The sequence below is a fragment of the Lepeophtheirus salmonis genome, chromosome 2 (genome assembly GCF_016086655.4).
Source record: "Lepeophtheirus salmonis chromosome 2, UVic_Lsal_1.4, whole genome shotgun sequence".
Lineage (NCBI taxonomy): Eukaryota > Metazoa > Arthropoda > Copepoda > Siphonostomatoida > Caligidae > Lepeophtheirus > Lepeophtheirus salmonis.
Window position 1 is genome coordinate 21,307,951 of NC_052132.2, and position 26,590 is coordinate 21,334,540.

The 26,590-nt window shown below is 32.2% G+C and overlaps 1 protein-coding gene, 1 long non-coding RNA gene and 1 pseudogene across 2 annotated transcripts; 1 reads left to right on the forward strand and 2 right to left on the reverse strand.

Moving 5' to 3' along the window:
• Window positions 1-18,858: 18,858 nt before the first annotated feature.
• LOC121132167 (translocon-associated protein subunit beta-like) lies at window positions 18,859-20,295 on the reverse strand (annotated as a pseudogene).
• A 3,166-nt stretch (window positions 20,296-23,461) lies between these two features.
• On the forward strand, window positions 23,462-24,512 carry LOC139904777 (uncharacterized). Its single transcript, XR_011778969.1, has 3 exons — window positions 23,462-23,510; window positions 23,577-24,421; window positions 24,476-24,512. It is a non-coding gene; the product is annotated as an uncharacterized lncRNA (long non-coding RNA).
• Window positions 24,513-24,797: 285 nt separating this feature from the next.
• LOC139907684 (uncharacterized) lies at window positions 24,798-26,006 on the reverse strand. The gene has a single exon (XM_071894149.1). The coding sequence runs from the start codon at window positions 26,004-26,006 to the stop codon at window positions 24,798-24,800; it is 1,209 nt and encodes a 402-aa protein (XP_071750250.1).
• Window positions 26,007-26,590: the final 584 nt, after the last annotated feature.

The window sequence follows — 26,590 nt, forward strand, 5'->3', positions numbered from 1 at the left end:
AACGAGAAAAGTTTTTTTTTATCGTTTCCTCTTGAAGGGATTGACCTGGGATTTTTTCTCTCACTTCTGAGGATGCAGTTTGGCCTTCTTGACTGAGCCCTTCTTCTTCTCTAACGATTCAAACATGTTGACGGCATAGCCGGTAGTTCTGGAGACGCCCAACTGCTTGAAGTGCACGAATGGAAATTTGTCTATCACGTTTAAGTGTCATTTTCTCGACTTGTACGTAAGTTACAGAGGTTCGTAATTTTTTTGTAACTTATTGCTTATACTTTAATATATCTGAACATGAATTAATTTCAATCACTAAACCATTATTAATTATTGAATTAATAGGTATTCAAATTTCAATGGACCAACCATTATTGTAAATAAATGCATGATTACTAGAATGTGTCTAATACGTTCTAGCCAAACAGATACTACTTTTAAAATGTTGGGAGTTTAATATTAGGAAATACATTTATAACCCTCATTTTAAAAATTGTGGATAAATAATATGAAAATGATAGTCAAGGAGTACTTAAGAGATAAATAACAGTTGGTATGATTGACTTATTTGGCTAGCTAACAGATAATTTCAGGCTTTTTTTTTCTATTTCTTTTTTAGAAAAGATTGCATGGTACAGAAAAAGGTAACGACGTGTTGAAAATGCATAATTAAGTTACCTTTCCCAGCTGTTGGACAATTTTTCTTTTTTTAATATTACGGATCTTGACCGATTAGGAAGATATTTCTAATTTGAGTCCAAGAGATCAAGATTATAAACCCTAATAAGAGACAAACGAAAAGGAACAACAACTGATATAAAAATGTTTGATATAATGGGATGATAAATTATTATATTACATTACTCATGATTGTCAAATAAACGATTTAAGAACGTATTTAAACTTGTAGCATATGTGGTAAACTGGTCCATTTCTTATTTTTTGGGAGAAATGTTGAACTTATATATGCTTAAAGTATGTATTTGAGTAAAAAACGATGACTGATAAATGTTGTAAAAATTTTAGGCGTCTGTCAATACCCTTAAAGTTTTGAAAATTGATATTTTTTTTTCAAAAAATTTGTATTCTTCTTTTATTATCTTCCAACTACAATCAGATATGTTTAAATGGACTCTAGCTTTTTAACCTAAGTACCTTTAAAAAAATATCAGTACTATTTTGTTCTTGAATTATTTCCTTTGATTTTAAACGAAATTTGATAATACGATATTTTTAAACTATTACTTACAGCGTATTATACGTACAGTATTATCTATTTTTATATATTTTTAATTAAACAACATTATTTCCAAATCTTTATGGTAAAAGTACACATGGCACTGACACTGCAGCGGAGGAGATTGCATACTCATTGCCTTTTTTCTTGTTTCTCCGACATTTTACACTCAGAGACATAGTACAAAGAAAAAAAATGTTTATTTTAATTTTAGCTGTTGTTAGGTTGCAGAATGATATCACGTAATTCAAAGTAATTGTGTAAAATCGTCTTTATGCTAAAAAACCCAAAATTTTGGGTTATATAAGTTATTATCATGTGTATCATATTTATCAGAGTAAAAACAATGAAAAATATACGATCTTAACCAAAAGGGGAAAAAATTGAAATTTTGTGGACAAATCCTATTTAAATAAAGAGAAATATGATTAAAGAAACTCTACCTATTCACCTCAACGTTTGATTAAATGAGAGGTGGAGTAAAAGTATGAGGTTAAAAAGATTTTTATCATAAGAGCTAAGAGATAATCGTGGATTGTTCTTAAAAACTCCGGAGGAAAACACGCGTAGACTTATGTATACGATGTTTTGAAGAATGTGACAAGAAACGGGTTGATATTTTTTCCCTTGACAGACTGTTGTAAGAGGTCCCGACGATATACTTTTTTTTTTTTTTTTTTTTTGGTATATCCAAGATTTAAGAATGGTTGTTATTTTTTAATTATTTTTATGATTATATATATTTTTTATAAAATATTAATAATTTTCTGAATTAATACAAGAATGTTTAGTTGTATGTATTTTTGAATGAAAAGCAGTCATTTTTTATCTAATAAAAATATTATAGTTATATTAATGAAATATAGCGGGACTGTTATATTTAGCATCGAGCGTATATACAGTGTTTATTACTTATAGTGTAAATGACCAAATCTTACAGGTGTTTTGCACGTAGTATCGAGCGTGTGTAGCTGAGGTTCAGCCAGGTAGAGTTCTTGAGACTAAAGTACCCTCTAGCTCATCAGTCATAACGTCATATAAATATTTTCTTCTCAAGCTGTCATTATTATTACGTTGTTCTGGAGAAAAGAACATCTAAGTATCGAGTAGCTATGTGTGAATGTGCTCATGAAAAATGACAGATTTTTCCCGTAGGTATCTTTTATATTTTCAATGAAAGTGTGTCTATTCGACAACACCTAATAACTGCAGGAAAATACTACCACATGTAATTTAATAAACTAAATAGAAAATAAAATATAGATATAAACATATGAAGCATATAAAACTTAAAGGAGAGTTGGGCTAGTTGGCTCATGAGAAAAGTTTTTTATTTGATATAATTTAATTTAAAATGTCAAATAGATTCAAGTACATTTTTAATAATGCCAATAATATTAGGCAATTTGTGTTTTCCCCTTCCTTAAATCCCACGAACCCCTAAAATATATTAAATAATATAATAAGTATATTATACTTGTCCTAGATACGGGCTATGAAAAATAAATTTAGGCAACCATGATATTTATTCCTATAGTATGTAGTTATAATCAGGATCCTTGACGCTCTTATTATTTATTTTCCTAATTCGAGGCTAGAATATTATAGTTCCTGCATTGATTGTATATAACAATCAATATTTTACATTTAGGGGTTTCAAAGTCATGTGAAGTACTTGTATAATATTGTGCTGAGCAGACTTTTATAATGAGAAAGCAGGAGAGAAATATAAAGGCTTTACAAATACGTACACTATGAGCTCTCACACACTTATCACCTATACAAATTTTAATTTTGTTTTTCCATATTATTTCTTTCCAATACACAAGGGGATAGTGTACTTATGATTTTGGCTTTAATTATATTTTTTTTTTTTTTGGTCTCTTTTTTACCTCCACCAACGAAGTTTTATGTTTGCCTCGGCTTATATCTGAATTTTTTTGTAAGAAAGATTACAGAAAAAGTCAGAAATATAAAAGTTTGCAAAACTTTGTTTGAAAGGTTATATACAGGGTGCGGACCTTTGTTTAACAACGAATTTTGAGCACTCACGACAGCTGTACATGCACAGGTAGGACACTGATTGTTGTCCTAGCGGCTAGCCAGAAGTGTTACTTGTCACTTTTAAAAAATGACTGGGATCAACGAAGTATTTATTCAACAATCGTGGAAATGGCAGTATGTCCTTTTTGGGATCCGCAATGGAGGTGACAATATTGAGAATCCAAACTTCTTAAACCTGAACAATTCTTTTGTCTAGTGAGTCAGGGAGGAAATGAAAGACTCTGGAGGTAATTATGGATCAAGAGCAAAGTCTACTGATCAGAAGATGAGGTCAATCTGCTAGATATTTTTTAAAATTTTTCCTTTGTGGTGTGGACTTGTTAACAGCCAATGCGAAAAAAGGGAAAACCAAAAAAAATATTGTTCTTAAGTCATAATGAAAGTGTTTTTAATTATTTTTTAGCAATAATTGTTCATCCACGCAAGAGTAATTTTCAATAGCATAACTTATATAACATTATACAGCAAAAAAATTAATTAATAGTATTAGTAATGGATCTTTGATTTCAGTTTTAGAGGATGAATAATTTTTTTAATTAGCTCTTTTTTGTTAGAGACAAATTTTATTATTAAAAACAATTTTTTTTTAAAGTGGGTTTTTACAGCATTTTCATCCTCTGACAATTTTTTTATGTGGTAGTGTTAAGCAAATAACAGTTACAATACTAATTTTGTATATTAACGTTTTAAATGCATCACTGCTTCAGTTTACAAAGAAGACTATAATAGCGGTCAACCAAACAAGTTCAGCTCCACTTGAGTAAAAAAATTTCATTTTGAGATTTAGATAATATTTACTAGTTTATAATTCTGGTTTGAGTTTGCTATCAAGAAATAAGATAAATAAGAGAAGTTAGGTTGCTTATTAATGGGATGCATAAATACGAATATTTCATTTAATGACACTGGCTCAAATTAAGTTACTCACAAAATAACATATTTCAAAAATTTGATGCATCAGAACTGAATTATCTACATCTTGATACTATATTAATTGCGGTTACCATGAAGGGTAAACAACATATCTGCTACATCGTAATTAATCGTGTTTATCTTCTTTTAAACTATTTCCCCATCATAGTTTAAAGAAGACCCGCTCACTCGGAACTGAAGATGCGGGTATTGATAAATACATAATGTCTAACGTTAGGAAATGCTAATATTCCTTCAGTGTTTCACCACTTTAGCAGGTCATTTGATCGATGGAGAGAGGCAATTCCTAATATTTATTCGTAAAAAACATCACGTTTATCACATAAATATATTCGGTGACCCTGGACCTTAGAACTAGTTATAACTTGTAGAATTATTACAAATTGTAGGTTACCTTTCATATACTTTATTATGAATGATTACATAAAAAATATTCGTAAATTTGGCGCCATCAATATCCTTTATTTGGAATAGTTATTTATAAATTTATGTTTCGAAAGAATAATGAGATATTCCTGGATATCGAAAATAAATAAATAAATACTTGATTACTCGAGACTCATATAAATATTTCGAGTTTCTGTGGTTCGAGTGTAATCTATGTCTAGTTTTTCAAAGGATATTTTAGAAGAGCTTAAGTAATTTACGAAAAAAATCGTCTATACTTATTTCGAGTATTTTTCGAGTTCGAGTAATAGTCGAATCCAACTTACAAACAATAATAAAACATACTATTGAAGAATACATATTTGAAATGTCTGATGTTTGAAGGGAGGGAGCATTTGATAATTCTTTTCTAAAAATATATCTGTAAATCAAGTTAGTATATTTTCTATTGCCCCTAGGTCTGAAACCCCGCTTTTATAGAAAAAATGTCTTCCTTACACAGTTGTTTGTTTCTCGATCCGAATTTGCTTTTTACCCTAAAAATATCACATGTCTAGTTTTAAAATATATATATATATACTGTAGGAGCCTAGTTTATTGCAGGTTAGGTAAATGGATCATTGAAGTCTAGATTAATAGAAATACAAGGTTCAACCATCATGTAATCTTCCTAAACAGAGGTTTTTATTTGTTGTACAGTGCCAACTGCTGGACAAGACAGACCTCTTTTGACGTCATAGAGTATAACAACGGTATATTAACATAATATAATAGTAGAAATTATATGATTAACAGTAAAATTATATACTCTTTATGTCAATATTAAAAAGCTTAGTGGAAGTCAAACGTCAATCGGAAAAGCGTTATGGTATAAATTCGTATTTCTATTAACCTTGATTGGAGTAAAAAATGGTTGTCGACATAGAAAAAAAATTTAAAAATTACCTTATTTTTTAGCGTCATAGTCGCCACCATGAGGACACAGTACGAGAAGAAGATTGAGTTCGCAGCACTCTTCCGCACAGGATTGTCCCAGAAGAAAATCTGGGAGTAGACTGGGCCTCAAGGAAGACGATTTACAATGTCTCCATGCGGTTAAAGTTTGGGGAGGACCTATGACACTCACCAGGATCAGGCAGGAAACCCTCCGTGTCCGTCAATTGCATGGCCAAGAAGATGAAAAAGTCCCCATCAGTGGTGTCTAGGGCTCTTAAAAGGAAGGAGGAAAACACTGTGGTGTATTACGCAGCCTCTGTTGACAGAAAAATAGAGAAAAGTCGTTGTGGACAGTGTACTAAAGATCCTGAACCACCTCAAGGGAACCTGTGGACTCGTTGTGACCTTTTCTGATAAAAATATATTTATTGTTGACCTGTCTTCAACAGGCAGAATGATCGAGTAGTGACATTTGGGGATGAAGTAGACGAGCACCGATATGTCTCCACCACCAAACACCCTACTCCATTGATGAGGTTAGGTATGAATACTGTGTGGTTTGCTTTAGGATACAGGCTGAAGGTAGATGACTAGGTCAAAATTATGGAGACCAAAGCTCTCCTATGGATCAAATCCATCGTTGACAATTCTCCTTGGAAGTTCCAACAAGATGAAGTACCTGCCCACACTATAAATAAAACATAAGAGGCTCCTGGCCAAAATACACTTCTGAGCAAAGGACATCTGGCCACCGTAGAACTCAGACCTCAACCCCCTAGACTATTCTATCTAGGTCTACGTTGAGTCCAAGGCCTGCAGAAGACACCACAACAGAACTCGCATCCTGAAAACCTCCGTCAACAAGGCTTGGGCTTCCATGAGCGCCGAGTATATCCAGAGGGTCTGCAGCTGCTTCTGCCATCGCCTAGAGCTCAAGTATAAATTCTCAGAGTGAATACATTGACTATAACATGTTCCTTGGGTTTCAATTAATAATTAATAAACTTGTTTCCTAATTCACCCAAGATCCTGTCATGGACTTTGTATATAATAACGGTTGGCTCGGTATAAAGAAATTAAAAGTTTAACTGAAAAATCAATCAAAGCCGAACTTTTTTTATTCTAAATCTTTTTAACTTTTAGCTGTAATATGAAGAAATTTAAAAAATCTTAGCTTCCAAATAAATCTATTTATTTTACTTGATTTTTGTATGGTTAACCCCATTTGTTAATATCAGATACATGTTATATGATTTTGGAAGGAATAAAAGAATTACTTCTATAAGCCATTTAAAAAAAAAAAAAAAAAAAAACATTAGTGCGGGAAAAAGGTTATAATTGTATTTAGATGTATATTTTTCATTTCGTTATGCACTCTTAAAACAATTTATAACAAAGATAAGCAAAAATTCTTCTTTCAGAGGGAGATACTAACATTACAATGACTTCTTAAGTAATGAACTAAAAAAAGCAGATGTAAGAGCCGTTTCTCTTTTCTAATTTTTAAAGGTAGTTTTTTTCATTACCAAATTTCATTTTTTGTTCATAACGAATAAAAAACACCTAATGGAAGAAATATTGAATACATAATATTAAATTAAATATTCGATCAAAATAAAATAAAATTATGATAACTAAATCAAAATTTACATATGTAGGTACTATTTAAGGTTTCTCTCCCATAACTTTTAAGATTTTTACCTATGGGAAATTCACAGTAAATCCTGCATCTATATTTCAAAAATCATCTTCATTTAATTATATATAATTTATTAAATTAAACGCTGAAATAATATTAAATAAGTAGAATTATGCAACAAAATATAGACTTGAGAACAACCTTCAGCTAATAACTTCATTTATTATTGTTAATTAAGCCACAGAATACAAAAACGACAATTATAACTTTTAACCCAAATAGTTTTACATTTAAAGCCGTGAAAAACAATCAAGTTTTTATTGTATAATTTCAATTCAGAGCCATTTTTCGACGTGAAAGAAGTATACACTATAAATGGAAATAAAATTAAATATTAATATAACAGAATATAAAAATTAATTATTTTTTTAAATAATGTTCCTTTAACTGTTTAGATGGAGTTGCACTAATTAAGTATAAGTAAACATTACATTTATCCCATCTAACATAGGAATCTTGCAGTGAAATATATATACATAAAGTATGTTTCTTTCCCTAAGATTCAACTGAGCTACGGCGATTACAAAGATTTATTATTTTATATTGATTACAATTACAAAAAAATGTATTTAGGGATACAACAATCAAATAAAATGAATTATTTTGAAGCTCATATTTTTTTCAATTAATTTATATCATATTTATAGCTAAAACTAAAAAACACCTCTTATTTTAAAGTTTAAAAGATTTGTTCTCAAAAACAGGTTGATTTTGATTGATATTATTTTTTTTTTCATTTTAAATTTAAATTATTGTTAGGAAATATTTAATGATTGTTTGTTATAACTATAGAAAATTTCGAATTTACCTTCCACGTTGAACTTTTGCAACGTCTTAACTTAGGCAACATCCTGACTGTGCACAAATCACAAATTCACAAATCTTAACCTTAACATACAATATCATCACAACATACCCAGACTAAATAAAATAACCATTAAAATATATACAAGTACTTCATAATGATACCCACCTGTTTGTTACACCTAGAAGAGACACGACTGGAGTGAGTTTGTGGGAGCCGCTTTTGACATTTTTAACCAATATTGTTGTCGCTTTTACACAAACACGATTTATAATACCTCATATATTGGTGTTTTTTTTTATTAAAATATTCTGCAAATGGTTCTGATTTGAAATTTAGTTGAAAGTTTGAGAAAATTGGTTGAAATTTTTAAAATTTTGAAGCAGTAGTTCCTTTGTCTCACCGGTCATTTCCCACAGGTTAAGAACCATTGATTTAAACCTTATAATATGTACTTTGCAAGATATTTGCCTTCTTTGGAAGGCGTAATTTTAAAATCCCCCAATAATCCTGAATCGAGTCAGACTCTTGAGTAATGTAGTTTCCCAATAAATAATTATTTATTTTATTTTTTATTTAATACTAACAGTAGTACATGGTATAGCCTGTAATAATTACGGGTCGGCTAAAAGATAAATTTTGCCTTAATATTATAACTCCCCAAAAATCATCAGTGTAACTCTTCATTTTTCATGAACACACACCCGTAACTATTCAATACATTGTATATAAATTCATATGAGATGTTCTTGTCCCAAGAATGAAAGAATAATAATAAGAGTTTGAGAAAAGAATAATAATATAATGAGGTTGCTGATGAGTACTTTAATCTCTAGAGCACTTACCTACAAAAATTAATAAACGAGGGATCCCCCCGATTGTTAAATACAAAATGCCTGCGATAGTGAATTTCTTTTTACATCATTGCATTATATTTTATTCAATTCTTAACATGAAAAATTAAATTTTTGAAAAAAAAAACTTTAGAAATCCATAACCATTCTCGAAAAATTTCAAAAATTCACAGCTGTTCACAAAACATTTCAAATATAAAATTTTTTGGAGAAAAATTCATAGTTATTTACTTATAATTTAGTTATAATAATAATATGCCGTAATTCCGTTTATTGAGTGCATGGGAAATTGGGGATGTCACCAATTGGATAAGATTTTAAAAAATAGTAAAAGAAAACTAAATGTATGAAATATTTTTTTAAATATTATTAAATTTATATATTTTTTATGTTGCCTTTTGCAAATAAAAATTATGTTGTCGTAAGCTATACAATATAGATATTATATGTATTTTCTCCATTAAGAGTATTGTGAATTGAATCTACACACATTGGTATCATAATTTCTCCCAAACGTGTTCTCTACTAAGCTACGTCTCGTCATTCTGGCCTCTCTAGAAGAATTGTTCTTATATGGGTAAAAAATAGAAAAACTCAATACATTCGTGAGAAATGATTCGTATATATCTCATTACTTTAATATGTTGACCATACTATGTTGTTCTAGGATATGTTACTATTATAAGTTTATGGAAGACTTTTTTCTGTGCGATGTTAGAATATAGGACAATTTAATAAAGTTTTTTTTATTACATAATATATATAGTATTATAAAAATATATGTTCATGGTATTTCTAATAAAATGTATTATTACAAAATGTATTTAGGTCTGCAAAGGTAAAAAATTCATTAATGGGAACAAAATCATTTTTATTTTTGCAAATAATTTTACTTTCATGCTCTGTTTCTAATACAAAAGGAGCAAACAGAAGTAAAAAACTGTTTTTTTATCCTATTGGTAAACCAAAGCTACAAAAAATGTGTAGAAACGATAACCACATTTATGAATAATTTTCCCTGCTAACCGACGAGACGACTTTTTTCTCCACCAGAAGTCATCAAGGGTGAAATGATTTATTCTATAACTAACTACGTAATCTCAAAGATTTGGCTTGTGAATCAATACAATTTACCCAAGTCAGGCGTTACCAAAACCACGACACACTATTTGCCAGATACACAGTACTTGAGTTTGTTTCGTGAAACATTTACTTCTTATTGAAATCAGATTAAAAAATAAAAGCGTGAAGGTATAGTAGCTTTTATATATATATAAAAATGTTCCTGTTTTTATTTTATAAAAGTGTGAGGTCATAGTAAACATTGAATCGTAAGTAAGATTGTTAAAATATCAAAGATTTCGGCATTGATACTGATTATCATATCTTAAATTTTAGAAGGGCAAGTTAAAAAGTAGGATATCAGTGTTTTTTATAGAAGTTAAAATAAACTTTCTAAAAAATTAAAAATTGATATAAATTATGTGATTAATTGGAATACGGACTTCAGATAATATGGACTACTCAAAAAAAAAAAATTGTTAGAAAGATTGAAGGGCCGTCTGCAGGATTTTATTGAGGTCGTGGTTACTTGGGTTGATTTAACGTATTCGGCCATAAAGATTGAAGGGGTGATCGCAGAATTTTATTGAGGAGGGCGTATTTTTTTTTTTTTTTTGCAAAAATTTATATAAAATTTTGAGGCCGTCCCTGTATTTGACTAAATGACTTATTTTTAGACAAGCAACTTTTAATATATATTTTTAAAGTGATAACGACAAAAATTCCTTAATTGGAGGGAGGCTTAAGCCCTCCAGCCCACACCCTGTGGACGTTCCTGGATTGGATCTCAATTTCGAGAAGTGCCTCTACAACTATTTCAGTTACAACACTCCAGAACTTGTAAATCTCTTTGATTTGTAACCTTAAAATATTTAAGTGCTAATTTCCTGATGTTTCCTCTGTTAATGGTACTTCGTGTAGTTTTATCTGTATAATGGAAACAAAATTCAATTTACGAAAAATATAGAGAATTTGATTCATGATCTTTTATAATTTTCAACCATTTCAACATTTAAGGCCCAAGTGCTACTGTTCTCTCTCATAATAGATTAAAAAAATAAAATATTTTCCAATTTTTTTTATGTATAAGAGGGTATAAGAAAGTAAGCTAATATTTTTTATAATTTATGTGTCAGACATCAGAATATGCATCACCCTGAACGACACTCAAAGGTGGTTATTTTAAGAAAGTGCTGAAACTCAATTGTAGGAACTTAAGTATGTCAACTAGCTTCCCTTCACTTTCCCCCTACATGAAAAAATAAAGAAAAAACATTTAAATGTCTAAATTTAGTGTTAAATGTATTTTGTTTTATTGAATTTTAGTTGTGATTAAAAGTATATGGAATAAATTATGTGGATGCATTAAATCACAACCAAAAAGGATTTACATATTTTTGTATATTTGAATAATTATATAAATTTACTAAATAAATTGAATTTGTTACATTATACATATATATAAAATTGGGGGAAATTGACAGCTGACAATATTAAACTAATTAGAGAAGAAATAGAGAGGATAAAATCTCTTATGATAGTTATAAATTGTATTATTTCCCTATAGTCAGAGGTGTATAAAATATGTCCTAAAAAGCTTTTTCTATTTGGGAGTTTGCATTCACTTGTATTTTTTATTTTCTAAAGCTGCTATCGTTATCATTTAATCCTTGAGGACATAACATCTAAGTATAATATGTAAAGTGTAACAATGAGTGTTTGTATGGGAGTTATAAGTGAAAGTCCTTGATGGAGTCTGAATTGTAATGAAGATCGATATCGGATTAATTCCAGCCTATATGTACAACTACCTATATATGAAATGGTATTTGGGTTTATTTTTGTTCCTTTCGGGGCTGTTTGCAGCTGAAAACGTAATGACTGCCTAGTTACTATTCTCCCAAACATTAATCTAATTGTAAGGGTGAAGAAATTTAGGATTGTTTTCTTGTATTTTTACATGACATTTTTTATGCATCATTGTTAATAGTTAATGATGAAGATCGTGTGTATTTTGGGTATGTTAAAAAAAGAAACCGAAAATCAACATAGTAACCAAGAAAATTTAAAGAAACTGTGACAAGGGAGGAGAGGAAGAAGGAATTAGTCTAGGACATTGGCAAGACTGACTGTAATATTAATATTCAAAGCCACTCTAAGTCCAACAAGGACTAACTAAGGGTTATAACTCTCCAACAAATCTTCAAGATTACTCTTCGTTTTTTATGACCACACACGAATATTCAATCAAGTTTTAAATATAATTGAATGTATTCGAAAAGGATACTACTCAGGAGTTAAATAATAATGAAAACAGTTTAGGAAAATAAAATTCACTATTCAGATAACCAATTCTGGAAAACTGGGCGAGCTAAAAAATACACCTGATTTTAATCACTACACATTGTGCTTTGCATGAGACGGGTTTTCATCCGACTGTGACTTGTTCTTTACTCTACCCACAATGACGAACATTTCCAAATTAAATGTATTGGAGTCATAAGTACAAAGTTTAACTTAAGGCGAGTTGCTGCAACCGAGCAAAATATGTTGTCTTTTCGTTTTTTGTCGTTTATCCAAGATAAAAGTGTCATGTGTAAGCTTTTAATCTAAATTGTTTATTTATATTATATAAGAGGTGCTTCTTTATGATAACAAAAGGAATAAAAGCAATCGTTTATATGTTTAACAGTTGATATAATAGCTTACATACATATGCAAAGTATTTTTGTATGTCTTTATGTATGTTATATATGTAGATTTAATAATCATATGAGTATGATTAGTATTCTACATGCAATTTCTATACGTAGCTTGGAAATTTTGACCATGATGTTTACTTTTTTTTGAGAAAAGTACAGTTTTTTTTCATTGAAAAACGATTAGTATTATTGTCTTTTTTCAAAATTATATAGGTACATTCTTAGAGATGTGAAAAGTGTCTTTATTCACGCAATAATAATTTTGAAAGAAAGTACGTATACAATATACATATATTGATAATCCGCAAGATATTAACTATTCTCCTCTGTTTTGAAAATATAAAAGTATTAGCAAACTAACTTATTTTAAGAGATTAAAACAAAATAAATGACACAAGTTGCTTCTGTTTATTAAGATACTTAGAGAAAAGGTAAGCCGTAAAAAAAAATCACATAATTAGTTTGATTATAACTATTACAGCAGCAATTGTTATCTTTGTATACCTTCTAAATCAACTACATCAGGGTGACACAAAAAAGTATAATATGCCAAATACCTACTTATAATCTTTGTCATTAACTTCATACATTTTTACCTCCTTTAGTAGCAATCCAGGGATTTAATTCAATTTTTTAGGTCTTTATTTTATAAATAGCTGTGTTTATTAGTTGTATAATAAATATATAGTTAGTGGTTAAAAGTTACTTATTCATATTTGATAAATGATTTTGATATTTTCTTCTTCGAGAATGAAAAATTAATGATGACAACTTTTATTACAGGTAAGATTACCAACTACAAAAGCAGTTCCCACTTTTATGCACATATATTATATGAACTTCTTTGCAAATGACCTTCATTGTTCTTAGCTTACAATAACTACTCATTTAGATATTTCACTTCAGTGATAAGAAAATGTATACCTACCTTAAATAAGAAAGGAATGCCTCATTAGATTTAAGGGACTATAAAACACGCTCAACTTTGAATATCCTTCAAATAATACCAATAATCAAAAGTTTGTAAATCATTTCAACGATATCCTCTATAAATAACTTTAGAAGTATTTAGAGCTATCTGTTAGTTAATATATAACATTTGAAATGGGTCGGTCTGTCAATGAATCCGAACTAGCCTCGACAACTTCTTCATCTAAAGTCCCATCCCCCTTAAACATCATTTATTCTTTATAATTAAACTAGGTTCTTTCACAAAAATCCGAGATAATAAAATGTCAATACTTATACTTTTATTTTATAGGATTTTTTATTAAGGGTGCTTCAACTTTTTAAATAATACACGAACGGTTAAAGATTTCACCAAATTTATTATTTCAGTAGAAATAATAAACATATACATTTATGTATGAAAAACGATTTGTCTAGCGTGACCACCACCAGCACGTTAACAGAAGTTAAATTGGTGAACCCAATTTTCCTAGACTTTTCCCAATAAATTGACCCATTTGTAGCAATTTTGCTTTCGATATTTTTCTTAAAGCTATTTTAACATCACTGGATTATTGGTGTAGACCAAATACTTCAATTGACTCCATAGAAAATAATCCAAAGGCACCAATAAACTGGTCCATTTCTCAAAATAATGCGCTCACGAAATTTGCTTTGCAACAAATCGATTATAACGTGTGCTGTGTGACAAGTGACACCGTCTTGTTGATACCACATTTTTGTCAAGTCTATTCCTTTGCAATTGGGGGGGGGGCAAAAATAACAGTAATCATGGTGCAATAGCCATTTCCATTTAGAGTAACGTGACAATTATCATCATCAACGAAAAAATATCGCCAATGATGCCCCAGCTTGAAGTCAAAACCAAACAGTAATTTTTTCGCGATACAATGATATCTCATGAAGCACTTGGTGATTGCTACCTGATTAATAATCCTTACTTTGCCTATTAACAAAGCCATTGAGCCTAAAACAAGCGTCATCACTGAAAATAATTTTGCAATGAAAATGACAGTTTATTTTGATAATAATTTTGGATGATTAGCAATCGCTGATTAAATCTATAATAATGAAATTTTTAAATTTCAAAGGAAGAAAAGAAATAGGGCGTCGTTTTTTCCCGAACGGAAAAAAAATTGAAACGTCCCCAATGAAAAAACCATTTATATATATATTTACATTGTGTACAAATATTATAGTCCATTATAAATTTTATAAATAAGAGCTCGATTTTTAATGGAGCAATGGAAAAGTAGAACTATTACTCATTGCTCTATGGACATTCTTCAATTGTTGTTATCGTTTGTCGTTGAATCTTTTAGGTCAATTTTTGGTGGAATATTGGTTAAAGAGGCAAAGTGCCCCTTGCTCCACCAGAAATCGATCTGTGGATAATTTTCTTATTTATATTTCAAAGAGTTCTATGAAATAATTTTTTTGACTAGAATGGGATATATTTTTGATTTTTTTCATTCGACTTTGGTAGGAAGTTTGTTAATATTTTGATTGGCATTTGAGATTGTTTAATTTCAATAAGTTTTTTAATTATATATTTTTTCCCCTTTTTATAACATTCCATTTGAAATACATGAATAATTCCGAATTCTAAAACGTACTTAAATAATGGAAATTTTTTCATTATTTGAACACACATACTCTTATAAAAAGCTCAATAAATATTCATTACTTTGAATGAATTATTATTTCATTCATCACATTAAAATATCTACTTACAATTATGCAGTCAACATTTTCAAAATTATTCTTAGTGAGTTTTTCTTTTTGATTGTTCCAGAAATTATGACTGTTGCGCATACATTAAGTTGTATTTTGAGATGGAAAAATAATTATAATAATTGTTTAATTTAATGGTGTACTGTTTTACATCACCTTCTCTTTCCTTAATGCACTATAAATTTCTCAATTACAAGGTATGTTTACATACCTATTATAAAATGTATAAAATACCGACAAGATCATTCTACCTAATCTTTGAAAACATTATAATATTAAATCAAGTGATCGAATAAACTTATATCAACTAATTTGAAATTAATCACAATCCATGAATTCTAAAATAAATAATTACTATACAAACTTAATGGAAAAAAAAATGCAACGTTTCATAGCAAAATAAAAGACAAAAAAGGCCCAAAATAAGTTGGTAGTTAGCTAATTATAGACCAACTTTTCCGAAGTATAGAATTATTCTTCAATTATTGCTGAAATGTGTTCACAGCTTAAACAAAGTTCATTCTAATTCAACTAATCTACATTTAGAACACTGATTAGGGGAAAGAAGCAGAAACCTCACAGCTGACAATAAAATGCATTATATAATTTTATGTTAGTGATGTAACACCGTAATTTGTATTCAATATTTACATGCTATGAAGAAAAAATAATAATCAGATTGATAAGAAGTATGAGTCAAGAATATTTAATTCACAAATGCCTGAAAAAAATACAACAATTATTAGAACATTGATATTTCCTTCCATTGATATAGAGATCTGAGGGCTCCGATATATTTCTATAAATTTTACGAAGAGAATGTCTTGCTAGATATCCTCTTTATACGTTGGCTTTATTTGGTAGCTAGAATTTAATAATTCCTCAATATAATTTCTATCTTGACTTTTTATAAGGGAGAAATTGTGGCCCAGAATTTTTTTAATGTTCTTATTGTTTTTGTTAATTCTACAGGGCCCATTTGAAATATTTCGTTCCACTGATATCCTGTCACCAGAAACAGCAGTTATTTTTTATCTTTAGGGCCCAAAGGTCCTCGCTTTTCAAGAGCCTTGAAAAACACGAGTAGTTGAAGGATTTCCATAGAAATTCAGAGTGAAAACATCCTAACCCCAATCGTGAATGGCATTTTGATATGAATGGTCTTATTTTACTCCTGAAGAATATGAACAGGATTTATTTTTTGACACGTGTCTTCTTTATACGGAATTAATATCAGCAGATTTATAACCTCTAGAATAAAGAATTCCAAACCTTTACCTAGTCTAAGAGAATTAGGTGGAGGGATGAGTAAAAAATCTTCAGATTTTCTAATTTTGATATGACTTTAGTCTCATTTCTTTCTATAACAGGCCCTCCCCTCCCCTTAAACGTCAATCCTTAACCCCAAAATAGTTGTTCATTAGACATAAGAGCTTCCGTTTTTTGAGATTCACTCTTAGACCTAATTCATCTTTTAACTTATCCAGTGTTATGAAAGCTTTAATTAAAGACTAGGCTAAGCTCTCTCAAAGATCAGTGTGAAGTCGTTGGCGTACCAAAATTATTTGTAAGTTTTGTTTAATTATCTGAGATCTATTATCTGGTAATTTCTCATTAATTCCTTTTTGTAGACTATTGACTACCATTAAGAATAAGAAATGGGGACAAGCAATCTCCTTGTCTACAGCCTCTTGTATTATGTAACTAGGAGAAGTACCTTCCTATCTCTATTTTGCAGGGAGCTCGACGAAAGAGAAGACAATCATAATCACAAACCAGAGAAGAAATTCATCTCTGATTTGTTGCTAAGCATATAACTATAAGATACCAGTCAAATGCTTTCCCAAAACCTGTAAAAGATATAGCAAAACCCTGAAGGACCGGATCTAAGTCAGAAGCAAAATTCTTATACAATTTGTTAGGGAGTCCTGATAAACCAACTGACTTATGATTTTTTTTAAAGTAGATAAGTATTCTAAAGTGTCACTGCTCATATATTCCCTTCAAAATTGATCTTAGTCTGATCCCCGAAGTAGAGTATCTATTATTTAATAGAATTTGCCACCATAGGTGGAGTTACTGTTTCTTCAACTATCGATTGCAGTCTTTGCATTTATATAATTAAAAAAAAACTGGGTCTACAGTTTTTAAGACGATCTTGGGATCGTTGGATACTGAGCCTTTGGGTAATCTTAATCTTTGAATGTTCTACTTTAAGAGTATTTTTTCATCCCTTTAAAGTTGCATTTTACCTAAGTTGTTGTTTTTGACCAGCTCACCTTTTGCTCTTATCAGACCACCATTGTTATTGAAATCCATTATTTTCTTCTATTTTTAATTATTTTTCTCGTTAGGTCATCGAAGCGCCTCGATTTTTGCAATGTTTGAAGAAATGAAGTTGCCAAAAATAATCAAAATTTAGTACAAAATATTAGAAATTGAAAAACTTTGTGAATCAATTTTCCTTTTTTATTTACATGGAAAGGGCTCCTCGCTTCATAAATAGTTGTGTTTTTTTTTTGATAGATTTCAAGTATTTTGATTTAATTTGATTGAAAAAAGTGCTGAGTAGATTTTCATAACTATTTTTGATACCATGACACTTTGATAGAAAATTGATTTGCTCTTACTCATTTGCAAAAATGAGCTTGGATACATATTGTGTAATATTGTATTTTGTAATGTTCTTTATAATTACAATTAGGTTTAATTAAAAATCCAGAGTGGGGAGGGAGAAATGCAAAATTTAACTTTTGTTAAAGTTTGGAACATATTTAGCATAAAAAATAACCCAATCGCTTTTTTTTAACAAAAATTATAAGGAGTATACATTCGTTTATCCATTAATTTTATTGACCTTTAGAACAGCCTTGATACGAGGCCAAAAACTTTAATTCTTGGGCTTAAGAGATACTAACTTTGACTTGTCCAATAAATTTTGAATTGGCGGCAGTAGCATTCCTGTATTTTAATAGCGGTGTGACAAGGAGCACCGCCTTACTGTTATATATAGTTCTTATTGGAGTAATTGTCACAAGTACAGAGTAAACAAATATGGAAAAGGACTCATATGTAATCAGTAACCACTTTTCCTCCTGTCTTAATTTATTATTGGACATAACTTTTCTATCAGACACTTTTACTCCAATGACAACTATTTTGCCTGGATTTATTGGGCGAAACATCCCGAGGACACTTTTTCTATATTTTGAAAGTCATGCATGGGCTCGTATACTTTTCAGTGAGGAGGCATTGACATCCTCCTTTACAGTGTTAGGGTTTAATCTAGGTTTTTTTCCAAAAGTAAGATGTTTATTAGGTCTTATTTAGCTTACATTCTTCTTTTGACATTGTGAACGGTCGCCCTATTTTTCCTAGCTGCTTTGCGATCTCCCAAGGAGTAGTTATCGCACGGAAAAATGTTTCAATACAGATTCTTTCGTTGAATTTTTCGGAAATCTTTGATCTGAAAAAAAATATATATATATATATATAAGTCAAAGAATCTGGTTATATCTCACATCTTCAATTACTATTTTGAATGCTTCATGCAAAAAAATCACGTAAGCCTTCTAAAAATCATTTTTACAAGTGTAAAATATTCATTTTCTTATGAGCATATCCATTCTTGTAAACATTAATACTTAAATACTCTTTACAAATCATTAAAGAATAAAGACAACAATTTTGAAAAATTAAAAGACTGTATAGAATACCTACTACAATAAAAAAAAAAGTGTGTAAATGCTTAGAATATACCAGTCTATATACCTCAAACTACAACATATTCGTACAAAAATAATAAAAAAGAAGAGTATGAATACAAATGTATTTTACCAAAGCAATTTTTCATTGTGACTTATATTATTCTTTATTGAGTTATTTTCCTTCTATTTAGGTGAAATTTATTTTTGAATCATGTTTCTATATAAGCTTTGATTGTTAATCATATTTTATTAATGTAATGAAAAAGTTACTTATTGTATGTTGTGAGTAAATAAAGCAGACAAATTTCATCAAAGTTTATCATAAGTACTTATTAGTTGAGCTTAATATGTTCGTGTACTTAACAATGGGCGTGAGTGTATTTTTAGAAGAAGGAAAAAAAGGATAAAATAATATTTTGCTGACTTAATCCCTATTGGATCCTGGAATAATGCTGTCATATTTTGACTTGCTACAGTACCAGAGCATGAAAGGAACGCTAAAGGGGAGGGGGAAGCAAATGCAATCCAGTCCAAAATGTGAGCGGAGAATTGTTTGTCTTAGTTCTTTAGGGAAATAATAACTCCCTGATGTAGATCAGAAGAAGCGTCAATTTGAATAATATCATCAGCCTCGTCAGAAACTCGATATTTATCTTCACGGAAGTGAAGCTAAAGAATCCGAACTTCTTGAGTTTCACAACAAGAGTGTGTGTATTATAAGAGTGTGGAGGAATGTGATACAAATTGAAGGACGTGTTTCCACTCGCAGCATCATATGAGTCCTCAGGTGAGCAAATTTCCTTCACCTGGGCGTCCACTGCAGGCTGTTCCCCAATATCGTAGATGCCATATTTCACCATGATGTCTATTTCTACCGCAAGATACTTGTTTTGAACTGATTTGAATAGGAGCAAATGCACAGCCTTGCTTCCAGAGACATCCCTTACTTCCGTAAAAGAAGAATAGGTGTAAAGAGTCCTAAAATGACCATTTAATAAAAGATGAGTTTCATATTGATAGACTTGAGATCAAAACTTGTAATAAACAAACAAGTAATAAGCTACTCCTCTCCTTGAATTTGTTTTTCAATCCCCTTCATATGCAATACTTTATAATTGCATATCTCTTTGTAGTTTGTAAAGAACGTTATAATATCTCAAATTGATCCCAAATTAATTAGTTTTCAATTTCAGTAAATCATATCAACTGAAGTAAAAAAAAATCCATAATTCAAAAGATATAAGTTACGACAAAAACGATGAAAAACTACTGTATTATAACAAAAACCCTTTCAAAATTGATATTTACCCCTCAAAATCAAATCTCATACAATATTTCGAAGAAAAATAACAAAAATTACTGATCTTTTTACTTTTTTTTTTTGTATTTTGTTCTTCTTTCCTTGCATTGGATCCACAATGAAGTACTTGGGGTACATTAACGACGTCGAGCCGGCATGCGAACTGCAGAAAAATTGAGAGTTTGGTTATAAGTGTCCTCTCAATACTCTACGCGAACCGGTGCAGAAAGAAGGGGATCCCAGGCGGTTTCGAGAAATATATGGAGCATTATCTTATTCTTGGATACTTCACAGATAGGGGATCCCGGCTTGGATCGAGATAACGAACGGACGAATGTGTATAGGAAAGGAGGGATGGTGGGAAAAAATATATATTATAAAAGTGTTTTGTATATAAATAAGTTTTTCTACTATATACTAATTGGTGGTTTTTAAAATGATATTTTTTTATTCTTATGTTTATATAGCTTATCTACGATCTACCGGAATTTCTAAAAGGAAGGGATGAGTGCTCGCTCATTATTTGACGGTTATTATTTAATATTTGACGGTTAAATTATAACATTAACCGTCTTTTCTTGTAATCTTTAAAATTATTCTTTAACTCTCAAATTTTTCGATGTTATCTCATAAGATGCAGAAAACTGAAAAAGTAATACAAATTTATATAAGTGAGCGAAAATTTGAGCGATTGTTTCGCTCTTCTAAAATGGCGAGCGCGCTCCCGCTCGTCATTCAAAACAATGAGCACTCTCCCGCTCGTCATTTAAAACAATGAGCGCGCTCCCGCTCAAGAATTTTGAGTGACGCTAGGAGCGGCACTCTATAGAGTGGCGCTTACTAAGGCCTTGGCAATAGTTGATACTGTATGTGATCAAGATTACCAATGTTCAAGCATTTTTGGTAAGATTTCACAAATCCTCCTCTACGTAATCGGCAAAAATTTGGTTCCTCAACGTCATTGAGTTGAGGAACCAAAAAAGTACAAACTTCTAAAATTGTATCTGAAGAGGCATTATAATATTCTAAAGTCTAGCTTTAACTAATTCAAAATTGGACGTCCTCACAGAACATGAATTTGAAGGGATGAAACAACCTTGGGAGATTTTAAATCCCTCTTCCTCATGTTATTCTATAGATTTTTTATAATATCGTATCTATCGTTATATCGTAGCATTGAAGGGTCATTTATGAACATTTATTTTTATTTTTATTACATACATTATGTTATAATGTAAATATTTTTAACAAATAAAGAAATGAATTTATATTAGAAACTTAAGAATATTTAATGAAAATCAAATAATCAGCACAAATGTGAAAACATCATTTAATTTGTAGGCACTTATCCAATTGCTCCAAATACATATATTTATTTTCTAGTTCTAATTATATTATGGAAGAATCTCAACCCAATATATTGTTTTATATATAGTTAATAGGGGTGGTCTTAAAAGGGCTTCAAATTTATTATATTAAACTACCTTACATTTTAGTCAACTTTACAATATGATATTCTCAGCGAACAAAACTCGACAAAGTTTATTAACCTCGACAAATCCAAGAATATACTTTACAAAGCTATTAGTCAATTTATTAGGGAAGTATAAAATCAACATCATTTTGCTAATTATATTGCTCAATTTGGATTTAAATATTTTAAAATATATACAAAAATATCTTAAATGAAGCTAATGGGATAAACTGTGACGAAGGAGATGTAGCGTAAGTTTGATAAGTGACACATGCAGCTACGAAATTTACAATATCCTCATCGATACCAGGCCACCAAAATTTACAACGAGCAGTCTTTTTCTTGAGACAGCCCTTGAGACTGCTTTTTTATAATTTTGATCTCGTCTCGGTTTCGACACATCAAAGTTTTGGTATTGGATCTATTACACTCGAGCTTGGTCCCGAATTTAAAATACTGGTCTTGTTGTTGGTAGTATTGTGCCAGTCCTAGTTTAGGCCCGAGTCCAGTCCGGTACCATCAAGTCCCACTTGTCGGTCCTTTAAGTAGGTAAAATCGATCCCTTATGACGTCAATGAGGGTGTTTTTCCTCCTTTTAATTATTCCCTTATATAACAATAAATTATATAACCAAGTAACAACATAATATGTTCGTATTATATAGTATTTTAATGAAAAATATAATATTTTTTTGTAAGATATGTGCAATAATCTTAATGCATATTTAATATATCTTACTTGGCTTAATAAACAAACGATACTTTTATGAAAAAGTACAAGGACCGACATTTAAGGTGTGACAGTGTAATGTTCCACGAACACCACTTACAGACGGAAGCAACGGATCGGAGTAAAGTCAATAAGAACACCTTTGGATTGGGGGTACAATCATACACTAAAACATATACATTAAAAGGATGTACATACATTTGAGTATTAAAATATACAAACTCGTAAAAACACAAGGTACCTACCTATCTATTTAAAACAAATCCCTACGTCATGATTTAAAAGTAAATAAAAGACAATACATAACACCACCCCTCATTCAACTTGTACTCGAGGACGAAGTTGATTAATGTGTCTTAACAATTCCTTGAGGGGTCTGAACAAACCACAGCACATCCCAATCTTCCTTTGAATCACTCCAGCTACCCACTTGGGCTGGCGAAGGCCGTGCCAACGGCACAACACGGTCATTTTGATTTTAAATTCTTTAGTTCGTAATGAAGGAGGAGAAGAAGAAGAAGCATGAGGAGGAGACGGAAGGTATCCATCCAATCGCGTGTGAATACGGCGTGCGCCCAACAGCTCAGCCTGCGTGGTCCCACATTCTAACGGCGTTGCCCTGTAGGCAAACAAGATTTCCTCAAGTGAAGCTCCTATGTTCTTCTTTATTCCATTTTTAATAATTCTTACTCCTCTTTCAGCTTGCCCATTGGACTGCAGATGATATGGGGGAGAGAAGGAATGGGCTACCCCCCATTCGGACATCTTTGTTTTGAAAAGATCACTAGCGAATTGTGAGTCATTGTCCGAATGTATTTTCTTCGGGAATCCAAAACGCGAAAACCACTCAAAAAGTTGCCTAAGCGTATCCTCTGAGCGTATTCGACATGTAAGCCGCTTCTATCCACTTGGACCCAGCATCCATTAGTATTAAAAAATCTTTGCCCTTTATCTTTCCATAATCCACGTGGACTCTTTCCCATACATTTGCAGGCGAAAAGGGAGTGAATTGTGACGCCGGGGCTGGAGCACTCTCCTGACATGTGCGACACGCCGATACCAAATCCTCGACATCATTATCGAAGCTGGGCCACCAAATCACACTTCGAGCAACAGATTTCATCTTAACAACGCCTCGATGCGTCAAGTGCAACTCTTGCATAAACTTTCTTCTCAAGGGAAGAGGAACGATGAGGCGAATACCCCAAAACAACAAGCCATTCTTGAGGGACAAACAATTCTTCCTTTGGGAGTAGGCCCTGAGGGTGGTACTGTCCCATACACCCGTTCTAGCAGCCTCCACAGCGCTGCAAAGCTCTTGATCTTCCTGTAACGCAGACAGAAGGGACGATTCAGAAGAGCATGAGCTAGAGATAGCTCTACATTGTAATAATTCCGTGGGATCATCCAGACACGGAGGATCGTCGACTGGTACGCAGGAAAAAGCATCCGCGTGGGAATGGTCGATGCCTCTCACATGTTCGATTGAGTAATCAAACGTCGACAACAACATTGAAAATCTAGCGAGACGGGCAGAGACGACACTTGGCAAGTCTTTACATGGGTTGAGAATATATTGGAGTGGTTTGTGGTCCGTCTTGATTTTGAAATGACGACCAATCAAATATCTTTCAAATTTCTTCAACCCATAAATAATTCCTGTTGCTTCTTTGTCAATTTGCGAGTAGTTAGCTTCGCTCTTTGATAGCTTTCTTGAAGCAAACGCCACCGGGCGCTCCATACCATTTTCCAACTGTGCTAGAACGGCTCCAAGACCAATAGGGAGGCATCCGTCGACAACACCAACGGCAGAGACGGGTCATAATGAGTGAGAACAGGTGAGTTAGCTATAGCAGACTTTATATTTTGAAAACTCACCTGTCTTTTTTCAGACCACGAGAAGACAATGTCCTTCTTCAACAGTTCGTGTGAGTGGCACTGAACGTGCTCTGATGTAACGGGGACGAGCATTATCTTGCAGGTAGATCACTGCTTGTGTATGTTTCATTGTACTTCTTTTGGAGTCGTCGAATATCATATTATACTTTTTCTTTAGAATTTCCACACGGGATTCCGTAGAAGCGCCAGCCGTACATGCGTTGATGGAATTGCTCAATGGAATTGCTCAACCTCACCAACCTGAAATCTAGGCAATCACGAAAACCCAGGATTGGCTGCCCAATAGGAGATACAATAAACCTACGAACCACCGGGTCAGAACCATTTAATGAAACCAATAACCTGATAGAGCCCAGAGTCTTGACCTTCCCCCCACCAAAAACCTCTATCCACCAGATGTTTTGGTAAAATATTTACGTTCGATCCCAGGTCGAGTAACATTTTAACTCTTCTCCCATTTATCCTTAGGAAGGCATAGGCCCTATCCCCTACTCCATCATTCAACTGGAAAGAGATGGAAGAACTAGACAGCGCAGATGACGGACAGCATACTCTAAAATGGCCCATCTTCCCACACCGGGAACACTCCTTGCCAAACGCAGGGCATTTTGTCTTCTGGAAAACATGGCTTCTTCCACAAAACTTGCAGTTCCCTCTGTCCATCTTTGGATTAGCCTTCTGCGTCGACCACGTCCCTTTGGAGCGACGGAGACCTTTTGGCCCTATATACTCGGATGCCATTACAGTTTCACTCGATTCCATTTCTTTGGCGTGGCTGATGGAGGTTTCCAATGCTCTGGCTAATGACAACACGTCTGTCAATTTCGTGCTACCTCTCTCGAAGACAGTTTGGCGGAGCCGTGGGGACGACGTGTTCTTAACTACCACGTCGAGAATAATTTCGTCTTCGAACGAAACTTTGCAGCTCCCACACGCAAAGCGACCAAACTTTGCCTGGCCACGCAACCGAGTCACGTAATCATCCACAGGCTCCCCGACTCCCTGTTTCATCTCAGAGAGCCGGAAGCGTTCAAACAACAGACATTCCGTTGGGGAGAAAGCATCCCGAATTGCCCTTACCGTCGAGGTGAAGACGTCCTCCTCAGGGAATGCAACAATCTGTATGGTGTTGAACCATTGTTGGACCTCTGTCCCAGCACAGTGAGGCAGGAGAGACTTTTTACGTTCCGGGGACAATTTCCCAAACAAGGACACGTATATTTCGAATTCGTCCCACCATGATGACCATCTATGGCCTCTACGTGGACCATCCATCACAAATGGAGAGGGCTGCCGTACCCCAAGCTGTCCTGTCGTGCCTGAAGCACCATCTCCAGAAGCTTGAGCCCCATCGTTGAAGTCGAAGGACTTGGGATCACAACCACAACCCTCGATGTACTCTCTCACCAATACCACGAGTTCCAATTTCTTTTTACCCCTCAATTCGTCCTCACTTCCTAGTTCCAACCTGGAACATTCGCGTCTCAGCTCCGCGAGCGTGAGCCTTGGTAGTACTTTCACCATCTTCGTCGCCACTTGTAATGTTCCATGAACACCACTTACAGACGGAAGCAACGGACCGGAGTAAAGTCAATAAGAACACCTTTGGATTGGGGGTACAATCATACACTAAAACATATATTCTGTAAGGGATTACATTTAAAAGGATGTACATACATTTGACTATTAAAATATACAAACTCGTAAAACACAAGGTACCTACCTATCTATTTAAAACAAATCCCTACGTCATGATTTAAAAGTAAATAAAAGACAATACATAACAGACAGTCCTAAGGACCGGTCCTTAGACTGGACTTGGCTGTCCGAATAAATAAGGACCGACACAACACTAGTTATGGCTATGATTTTCGTCTCGAACTTGATAACCCCGGTTTTGAATTAGTCTCGATCCTTATATATGTCGTGGAAATTCCCTCCTATATTAATAAGCCAATTTGAAATAAAAAGACAAAAAATAAAGTAACTTGGTTTTCTTGCACATCTATTTTGTATTAACTTTTATTTTCTATATATTTTCTAAATTAACAGCAAATATAAACATGAAATTTCGATTATAAATTGGTCATAACTTACTTGTTATTGAA

Coding starts and splice junctions, on each gene's coding strand:
- LOC139907684 (XM_071894149.1), bottom strand. CDS start 26,006: ATGGTGAAAGTACTACCAAGGCTCACGCTCGCGGAGCTGAGACGCGAA.